Genomic DNA, 11,435 nt, shown 5'->3' with positions numbered 1-11,435 from the left:
GTACCCATCCTGTTTGTCTTCTACGATCATATTATGTAGAATGATACATGCTCTCATTATCTTTCCAATTTTTATTTTATCCCACAAAAGAGCTGGATTTTTTACTATGGCAAATCGAGCTTGCAAGACCCCAAAAGCACGCTCGACATCTTTACATATAGCTTCTTGATGTGTAGCGAATAATGATGCTTTCGGACCTTGCGGAAGTGGAATAGATTGGACAAAAGTATCCCATTTTGGATAAATACCATCTGTGAGATAGTAAGCCAAATCGTACTCGTGTCCGTTGACAATGTAATTAACTTTTGGAGCTCGACCTTGTAATATATCATCAAAAACTGGTGATCGATCAAGAATAATGATATCGTTTAATGTACCTAGAGGTCCGAAAAACGCATGCCATATTCAGAGATCTTGTGAAGCTACAACCTCTAAAACAATGGTTGGCTTTCCTGATCCACGTGTATATTGACCTTTCCATGCGGTCGGACAATTCTTCCACTCCCAATGCATACAATTAATGCTTCCTATCATACCCAGAAATCCCCGTATCTCTCCAATATCGAGTAGTCGTTGAAGATCTTCTACCGTGGGTCTTTTTAGATACTCATCTCCAAATAAATTCATGATTCCTTGAACAAAATGTTCCAAGCATAAAAGCGCGGTGCTCTCACCAAGTCAGAGGTATTCGTCGACCGCATCAGCTGGGCAACCATATGTCATCATACGAATTGCTGCCGTTGCCTTTTGTAATGGAGAGTGACCGAACCTTCCAGTAGCATCTCGTCTTTGTTGAAAGTATGGGATTTCAGCGTAGAGTCGATCAACAATACGCATGAACAAGGGCTTGTTCATTCTAAAACGTCGACGAAACATGTGAGAAGGATTCACTAAAATAATCGTTCCATAACTGCATGTGTCCTTGTTCTCGTTGTCTTTCAATGTAGGCTCGTTTCTTTTTTGACCTTGATGCTTCTTGACGATCTTCATTATAAATGAAAAGTTTTTCGAATTGATGATCAAAAATTTGATCAAATCTTTCATCCATGTCTTCAATATTATTAGAAGAAGAAGCCATTTTGAAAAGTAATTTTGAATTGGGAAATGTCAAGAGAAATTTAGAATTGGGAAATGGTAAGACAAATTTGGTGAAATAGTAATAGAAATACAATATAAACAAGATTTTTGATTGGTAAGACAAATAACAAGATATGCTTTTTATACTTGTAGAGAAAATAAGAGACATTTGTTCTTCTTACAAACCCAATCGGAAGAGAAATGATACCGTGATGGCTCTGTTTATACACAATAACAAGATAGGCTTTTTATACACATGACTCACGAGTTCTGTTTCTTATTCTTCTACCATCTACAACATGGCTCTGTTCCTTCTTGTTTTCTTGTGTCACAAGCCATGTTTCTTATTCTGATCACATGACTCACGAGCAAACAGATCACATGGCTATGTTCCTTCTTGTTTTCTTGTGTCACAAGCTCTGTTTGTTATTCTGATCACATGACTGACGAGCAAACTGATCAGGAAGCAAGAAGAAACACGAGACTCGGGTTTGGCTGCTGTGTTCTTATGTCACATGTACTCTGCAAAAGCAAAAAGATAGAATAAGCAAAAGCAAAATCAGACAATGCAAATGAGACAAAGCAAATGAGACAACGCAAATGAGCCAAAGAAAATGAGAATCAAACTCATACACAAAGCATTAACCATTAATTTAAACAGGCCACAATGTTACAAACTCGGACACAAAGCAAATGAGAACCAAACTAAGACACAAAGCAGTAAGATAAACAAACTCACATACACAAACCATTCAGAGAAACAAACTTAGAGACAAGACCAAAGATCGGAATTAAACTAAATAGCCAACATGTCATTAATAAGCTTATTTTTCAAAGCTATTTCAAGTTCACTCAGTGGCTCTGTCTTGGCAATGAGGCTATCAAGCAATTTTTGCTTGTTAAGCTTCTCCTTCAAAGCAAAGTCATTTTGCCTTATCATCCACATGCTCTGAAACTCCATCCTCTCCTTCACTTCCTCTTCCAAAGTCCCTTGCTTGCTCACTAACCTTTTTTCTTTGGCCTTTGATGCTTTAAGACCAACAGGCCGAGCTTCATCCTCTCCATGGCTTCCTGGCACAAAGGTTGATGACTGTGCAGATCCGTCATCTAACTTCCTTCTTTTAGACTGTACTTTATCAGAAGAAGCTCCACACCATTTCTGATCATGGCGAAGCTCCAACCATGCATGCTCCAGTGTGAACTTCACCTTGTAATCATTGTAGAAAATCTCATGAGCCATCTTCAAAACGTCATTCTCATTCTGTCCACTCGATCTCTGCTTCGTTGCAGCATCATAACAGCCAACAAATTTGCAGACCCCCTCATTGATCTTCCCCCACCTTTGTTTACAGTGCGTTGGCTCTCTCTTCTGTAAACAAGCCAGCTTTGGAATCGCAGCAAAATACGCCGCAACTCGTTTCCAAAACGCAATTGCTTTCTGCTCATTCCCTACAACTGGGTCTTTGGAGGTGTTTAACCAAGCACTTATCAGCACACCATCTTCTGTTGGTGACCATTTACGTCTCTCTTTACGGTCAGACACAGTCTCTGCATCGTCGTTGCCATCTTCAGTCCATTGTGAACCGAAGACAGAGGCATGCGACGCAGAGACTGTGTCTATACAAGGTTCACGAACAGACTGATAAGGGTGTTGAGTGCTTGGTTGTTGACTGTTTAAGAGGTTTTGAAAGCTACAATGTTGACTATATGGATCCATAAACTTGTCTAAAGGAGAATGAAAGAACAAAAGAGAAGGAAACAGCTACTGAGAAATGGCGTGTTTTGTTCACAATTTAAAGGGAAGTTTTAAAGCTTTTAAAGTTTTTAGTAGTTGAAGTTTCAGATCTATGTGTTAATGACAATCAATATTTTTACCTACAACTAAAACAACCAAGCAAACTAAATACATATCACTTCAACGCAACTAACACATACCATAACAACCACGAAAACTACATACATTTCACATCAATTCCTAACCTAATCAATATCTATCAAACATTCAACTAACTAAAGCAACAGCAGAGTCTACTTACCTCTTGCCACATGTGAAATGGAAGAGTGTATTCCGTAATGAATGCTTTGTTGATGTTGCATCCGTTTCTGAGAGTGCGTCTGTTCCGTAATGAATGCAAAAGAAAACGCCACTGCTTCCATCCTTCCACAACCAACAACGCAAGTAAAATTAAAAGCTCATCTGACCAAAGATAATATCACTAAATTCCGACACAACTCATTTCCGTTTCAATTGCTAATATTACTAACCATCTCGACCAAAGCTAATATCACTAACCAGTGCTAATATCACTAGTTTGAAATTTAACTCTGAGATCAAAACATATTAACAAACCTTGAGCAGACATTGTAATGTAACCATTTCCTCTCCACCATGGAATAACAAAGTAACGGCTGCAATTGATACATCATCAAACATAAGAAGATTAAATTAAGAGAACAAAAAAAAACTAAAAGATTCATTTGGACAAGAACAAAGCTGATGATATTGTTATTACCACTCGGCTGCTTGTTGCTCCAACAAACGATAAAGTGAGAAGCTTTCATAGTGATCCTAATATGCCCTCGTCCCAAGTGATACTGCCAAAATAAAACCATCAGCAAATCTAAAGACATCATAGACGAAATCTTTAGAGGACAAAGGAGTGAAATTACATCGTACCAGATCGACGTGAGTTCCTCCGGAGATTTGGTTATGGATCTATCCAAATCCATGATCGAATCCAACAGTTTTGGCTTCAACGGTGAGAGGGAGAAGATGACCGTGCGGTGAAGATCTGTCTAGACATGCAACGAGAGGGCGAAGAGACCTTTCATCCTTGGAAATTGAGAAGAAGAAGATGACCGATCATTCGCCGGAGTTTCATCCTTGGAGAGATCGCCAGAAAATCGCCATAGAAGACGGAGAGCTCGAAGAAAGAGGACGAAAAGAAAAGAAAAGATGGGATTTCGACGGATCATTCGCCGGAGTTTCATCATTCGAGAGATCCCCAGAGTATCGCCATAGAAGACGAAGAGATCGAAGAAAGAGGAAGAAAAAAAAGAAAATGTCAAGTTTCGACTAAACCTCGTGACGAAGTAGAGAGAAACATTGATCGCGGTCGAATAAAAAGCTGCCACATATGGATTCTTACCACTCCTTAAAATCTCAAATTTAAGACCGGTTTTATGTTTTCTTTTTCTTTTTCTTTTTCATTTATTTTTTTGCCTTTATTTTTTTGGAACCTACTCTAAGGACTCCCCCGACGGAGTTGGTCTAACTCATGTAAATCCAACGATCGAGATTTAACACCTTCATTATTTGTTTTTGTACATTCGGTTTATGAATGATTAATCCACTTGTTCATTCGGAAATCCAGCCATGGGGAGGGATCGAATCATTTGTAAACCATTTCTCAAAAGAAAAAAAATCAGCCATGGGGGAAATACCTTTTTAATTTCATGGAGTATTAAGTATTGCGTGAGTCTCCTCGACGAAAACATCAATCAACACCCGCCTCATAAGGTGATTAAGTTAACCCATTCTTTATAATCATCGTACATTAAGCTAAATTAGGCTTTCGAATGGTATGCAGATCAAAAATATGCAGATCAAACACAAAATGCAGATCAAGCAGAACAAATGTAGATCACGTAGATCATGCAGAACAAATGCAGTCCTAACTGGTTAAACTAATTTACGAATTAGCATATTTGACTAAATGTTAAAAATAATTGTGTAAGCTAAATATCTAAAATAAAAATACAAATGATTATCTACTTGTACAGAACATGTTAATTTTTATTGTGTATTACTGAATATTAATTTTAACTTATTTCTAATAAATTAAAGTTTTCAGAATTTATTTAAAAACAAATAACAATGTACCTTGATTTTTATTTTTTTATTGGATGTACTTTGATTTTTTTCTTAATATTAGAAAAAATAGTGTGCATAAAATCATTCTACAGAAAATTATATAATTTTGGAACAGGGCTGGACAAAATATATGTAAATTTTGATTTGATTCTTTATCCATTTCGATTCAAACCGAAAAGTAAAGATATCCGTAAGAAACAAAGTAAATCACAAATATTAATATTAATAATTTTAAGAATGGATATCTTGTCTGATCCGCTATATGCATATATATACATATATTTAAGGAATTATATATAAGTTATATAAATATTATATTTTATATAAGTTTTACAGTATTTTATTTACTAAATGGTTAATTATTCATTAGAATTTTAAAAAGTAAATAAAATTTTATTTTATAATAAAATATTATTATTTTATATTATTTTTAAATTTTTATTTATTTTCTAATTTTTATTTATTTTTACGGATCTGATAGGATATCCGGTCAAAATCTACAATTTTCCGGATATCCGGGACATAGAATATCATGATGGGTACAGATCGAATCTGAACAAATAATTGATTATTCTGAAGAAACAGATCGGATCACGAATATTTCTAAAAACCCGGATATCCGATTTATGCCCACCCTTATTTTTGAATATGTAAATTATATATATATAAGTGTTTATCAAATTTAATAATATTTAATATATATAAATATATAAATATATAAATATATAAATATATAAATATATAAATATATAAATATATAAATATATAAATATATAAATATATAAATATATAAATATATAAATATATAAATATATAAATATATAAATATATAAATATATAAATATATAAATATATAAATATATAAATATATAAATATATAAATATATAAATATATAAATATATAAATATAAATATATAAATATATAAATATATAAATATATAAATATATAAATACATAAATATATAAATATATAAATATATAAATATATAAATATATAAATATATAAATATGTAAATATAAATATTTGCATAAGAAAATTCATCTTAAATTTGTTATAAAAAACAAAAAAAAAATTACACTTAAAGAGGAATTGTAATTTGTGAAGGAAAGAAATAAAGTAATACTAGATACGGATCCGCGCCGTGCGGGGATATTATTTTCGTTATGTCTTCATAATTTTTTTAATATATAATATTATAGGATTATGAAATTTGAGGTTTATATTTTTAAAAATACATTTATTTGGAATAGAATTTACTTTCTACTTGTATAATCTTGGTGTTTGTTTTAATCTTATAGATAGATTATACACGGTGTTAATTTTTAATGAATAATGCTCATATTCATATATGTAATAATTTAGTGGTTTGACTTGGTTTTTAATTCTGATATTATCTTACTTAAACTAAGGAATTAAATTAATTTTAAAATATATCTTTTAATTTAATTTATATAAAATAGTTTATTTTAAAATTTTTATATGTTTAATAATACTAACCAAATTTGTTTATCTAATTAATAAATAATTCGGTTATACATAGGTTTTAAAATATTATTTATGTACATTTAGAAATACATTAAACCCCAAAAATATTTGATAAATTTCTAAGATCCGTAAATATTCAAATTAAATTAAATTTATGTGTTTATGGTTCAGGTCCATTATAATCAGAACTTGATTTGCCAAAAAAGACTTTAAAGCCCAATAGTATACCCTATATATTATTTGTGAAACATTACAACTTCTTTTGTACCCATATGTCATCACTAAGATGATTCTTAGAATTATTAGAGAAATATGTTGGTCCATCTAATTATATAATAAGCTTTTTATTAAACTAACCATAAATTTATTATTAATGTCATTTATTATTTTCTTAAATAAAGATTACGGAATTGTCTAATGTGGGTAAAGTATATAAGACAATTAATGATTTTGTAATAAAGATCTATAAAAAAATGTATCTTCTATCAAATTTGTTTAATTTAAAACTATTAAAATATTTTTTTTTAAAAACACAATAACTATATTATAAAAATTTAGATTTTTTGTCTATGTTATATTTTGAATTTTAAAAAATAACTATAAATTACTAAAACTGTCAAAAGTCTCACATTCAAATTTTGCGATGCATGGTTTAAAATTTTTGTTATGACAAAATACAAATGATTACAAAATCATATAAGTAAAAGTCTGATTTAATTAATCATTAAGATTTAATATATATATATATATCATTCTAAATTAAACTATAAACCATATTGAATAAATAAATATTTTAGTTTCAAAATTTACTTTGAATAATTTTTTTTGATAAAAGTTTTGAACTAACATTGATAAATATTTTTAGATTATCAATTACTAAAATTATTAATCCCACAATGAAAATTTTGTTATGAGTAATTTAAAGTTTTTGCTATTAAAAATACACATGATAAAAAAAACATATGAGTAGAAAGCATCATTTAAAAAAAAAATAGACATTAATATTAAAAATATACTATGTATGTTAATATCATTTAAATTTAATTACATATCCTATCAAATATTTTTTTTTTAAATGTTTGGATTGATAAAATTGATTTATACGTTCGCACCAATTTAATTATATATGTAATAGTTACTGACTTTTAATTATTTAATATATATTTATTATTACTAAATATGTAAAAACATATAATATATAAAATAATTTATATATATAATGTTTATTTCGCGCAAGGCGCGGGTCTTAATCTAGTAACATATTATAAGAAGATTTGTGTATTATATTGTTCTTCTAATAATAAATACATAACTGAAGTAGAAGCACTGCGATGGATGATGGAGAATATGCTTCAACATTCGACATGCCAGACCTTTGAAACACACTGTAAGAAGTTGATCGTCATGATTAAAGAGCCTTATGCTTGGCCAAGCTTTGCATCAAAATTAGAGAAGATAGAGTCTCTGCAGATATGCTTGCCGGACTTCAAGATCACTCATATTCCACGAGCGCAAAATCAGATTTCTGATTCTTTAGGTAGGACCGCAAAGTTTTCCTATAGAGAGATTTGTTTCATTAGTTTTCTATTCCGGTTTGGTTATCCAGACTACCTCAAATTTGAGTAATAGAATAGTCGTTCGTTGTAAAAAAAAATACATAACCGAAGGTTTAGTATAAATATTCATAAAAATAGTATAACATATTATAAGAAGATTTGTGCATTAGATTGATATTTACTATAAATCTAATTTGTTATGTTCATAATAAAATGGTCCTACTATCGATCTTCATAAATTATTGTACATCTTCACTATATTAATAATGTTCATGGTTATGAAAGTGAAACTTAACCGTGTGATCAAAACGACATGTCGATATCAAGGCACAACATACCAGTTAAATTTAATTATATGGGTCATCATAAATTATTGTATAAAGAAGAGCGTGTAAATTAAAGGGACTGTATGTTAAGTGATAATATGTCGAATAAGTCCAAAATTAAAATATCCCATGGTAGGGTTTAATTAGGACTCTATTTTAACAGAGTAGATGAAATATGGATAAGTAAAAGAGAAAAGGTAGTTGTTTAAAAAATAATCAAAGAAAATCTTTCATTGAGCTCCTGTATTTGACCAGCCAATTTTTCCCTATTACATGCAGATCAGTTTTTTTGTCACATAAATTTTTCTCCATGCTGTTTTCTTAATTTTTTAATACTATTATTTCTTATGCATTTTTAACGGTGATTGGAGATTGCAGATCAATCTGCATATTATTTTTTCCTGCATTTGTACTGCATTTATACTGCACTGCATTAAAACCCTTAATACTACTTCCGCTTCTGAAAGTAAGATGTTTTAGATTTTTTTCTTGTTACACAAAGATAGATTTTCTATATTGTTAAGATACTTTTTTATACTTTTGAAGAACATTAATTGAGAATATTTGAATTGATTAAATTTTATTGGTGGAAAGTTATTGGAAAGTGTATAATAAAGTAAACATAAATTAAATTATAAATATTTATTAAATTCTTAATAAGCGTGTATATTTTAGAAAATCTTACTTTCAGGAACCGAGGGAATACTTTCAGGAACAGAGAGGGGACTATATATTGTCCTGTTAATTAATCAGGCAGTTAACTATTCCGCATGATTAGGACATTGCCATTGGGATCAGCAGTCATCGGAGGTTCCACCCACGAGTACAGTGTTTGTTTATTTTTGTCCTCAGATCTAACGATTCTCATAATCATTTAACATGGACCCACTGTATATACTATAAATCTTATAATGTAGGATATTTTGGGTTAAAAAATACGTAAATTATTATATATGCTTATAAATCAGAAATAGATCTTTCTAAAAAGATATCGCAAATCACTCTCTGAAATAAATTATTGCATGATGATAATAATAAAGATAAATCACGTTACCATATTAAATACTCCCTCCGTTTTATATTAAGTGTCGTTTTAGAGAATTTTTTTCGTTACAAATTAAGTGTCGGTTTCAATTTTCAATGCAAAATTTATTAGTTTCATGCAAAATTTATTTTTCTATTGGTTGAAATATGATTAGGTGTATAGGTAATAGTATTTTTTTATAGGAAATGTACAAAATTAATTGTTTCTTTAATTCGTGTGCCGAAACCTAAAACGACACTTATAATGAAACAGAGGGAGTAACGAAGAAGAAGGAAGATATTGCGTATGGGTTTAGTTTTACTTATACGACAATCTATATTATTAAAAAGTACAAAATAAAATTACCCCTTAATTTTTCAAATTATTTACACTTTCATGCCACTGATATATTTAATGATTCTAAATTTAAGTTTTCTTTGTCTTTTTTTCAATTTAATTAATGCAACTAAAATAATTAATAACCTACCTTTTAGGATTCTGTATCTTTTTCTATTTAATTAATGCATATTTCTAAATCTAATTTTAACCAAAAATCATAGCAACAATTATTTAAGAAAATCAATTTATCATTACTATCATATGGATATTACGGATTCCTTACTTTCAAATATTAAGCCTACTATCATTGATGTACATAACTGTAACCTAGAAGATTAGAACTTTCTTTCATATAAACCACAACAATTCAGAGTTTTATGTATAAAATTCAAACCAATTATACAAATTAATATATTCATACATATGTATTATTTTAGTTATCTTATACCCAAATCGTTTTCGTAGTATTTCTAAACAAACAAAATCAAAAATATAAAAATCAAAACCATAAAAACTTTATTTATCTTTCAAAAGGATAATTAAGGAGAAATCATGGGTCAAAAAACAAAATAAATTACCCGATATATAGTATAAAATTATTATGTTTAGAGATGCCATATTAAAAAATGATTTAATATATAATTTTAAACTTATATATTACTATATACAAAATAAATATTTATTTATAAGTATACTCAAAAGTCCAAACTTCCGAAGTTTTGTAATGCAAGGAGGTGCAAGCGATTAACACATCCTAAAAGTCATACGGTCAAGATCATTGTCGTTAAGCTAACCTCAACTCAAGCATGCAAAAGTTGTCCACTAAAACTTGCAAACTAACATGCATGGCCAATGATTCAAAATATTAAAAACTGAATATTCAAGTATACATGGAGACAAAGATGTCCAGTTACATTTCCATTCCTACATTTTCATGATTACATATAAATTGTTAGTTTAGAACTTCAGATTTTCTGTATGAAGAATCAAGATATATTTCTTGTTTTCCTAATCAACATGTTTAACAAGTAATTATACATTGACTACTTAATTTGCAGCAAGTCGCTTTGGCCGAGTGGTTCTGCCAAGTACATGGGGTTTCCCCGCGAGAGTTCGAATCTCTCAGGCGACGACCGTTTTTTATTTTGTCTAAATCGACATAACCGGAAAAAACCAAACTGTAATCTCTCTCAAAATCCCTGAAAATCAAGTAATGGTAACGGGCCCCAACCTTTAAAACAAAGCGCAATAAGAATCTTGTGCTAAACCAAAAAAGGAAAAGACGCTCATCTAATTTCCCTTTTTTTTTTCCTTTCTAATTTCCTTTTCTGGTGGGTGGTTAGTGTTTGTACGGGATTCAGTCGACTAGGTTGAAAGAACTCGAAATGGGATGACCAAAGACGTTTTATTAGACCGATTAAATGGGTTACAAGGGTGACAGGAGATCAAGGAAACAAGCCGGAGCTCGAGGAGCAAACCGGGGGAGATACAGAGCGATTAGGAGTGAAGAGAGACTAAAAACCCTAGATCTAGCCACTCAGTGTATGTGTGTGTAAAGTGTCGATCCCCTTCTTTTTGTTCCTTTCCCTCCTTTATAGGCTTCCTCTCCTTGATGCCCTAATTTCGATCCTCTCTGGGCCTTAGTTCGGGGAGGCCGAGTATACGGGCCTGGGTGGAGTTCCTCCGAACCGGGTGCTTTTGGTCGGCTTTGCCAACGGCTAAAAGTACTCTAGGGCCGAGCTGACGACTCTA

The 11,435-nt window shown here is 30.7% G+C and overlaps 1 protein-coding gene across 1 annotated transcript; it reads right to left on the bottom strand.

The window, feature by feature from the left end:
• Nucleotides 1–1,783: 1,783 nt before the first annotated feature.
• Nucleotides 1,784–5,636, bottom strand: LOC106384559 (glutathione S-transferase T3-like). Its single transcript, XM_022695457.2, has one exon. The coding sequence runs from the start codon at nucleotides 2,792–2,794 to the stop codon at nucleotides 1,874–1,876; it is 921 nt and encodes a 306-aa protein (XP_022551178.1). The 5' UTR covers nucleotides 2,795–5,636; the 3' UTR covers nucleotides 1,784–1,873.
• Nucleotides 5,637–11,435: the final 5,799 nt, after the last annotated feature.

Source organism: Brassica napus, chromosome C2, assembly GCF_020379485.1.
Source record: "Brassica napus cultivar Da-Ae chromosome C2, Da-Ae, whole genome shotgun sequence".
NCBI lineage: Eukaryota > Viridiplantae > Streptophyta > Magnoliopsida > Brassicales > Brassicaceae > Brassica > Brassica napus.
This window is presented reverse-complemented; position numbering and strand designations above follow the sequence as displayed.

Bases quoted from the DNA above. Each gene is read 5' to 3' on its own strand.
- LOC106384559 (XM_022695457.2), bottom strand. From the start codon at position 2,794: ATGGATCCATATAGTCAACATTGTAGCTTTCAAAACCTCTTAAACAGT.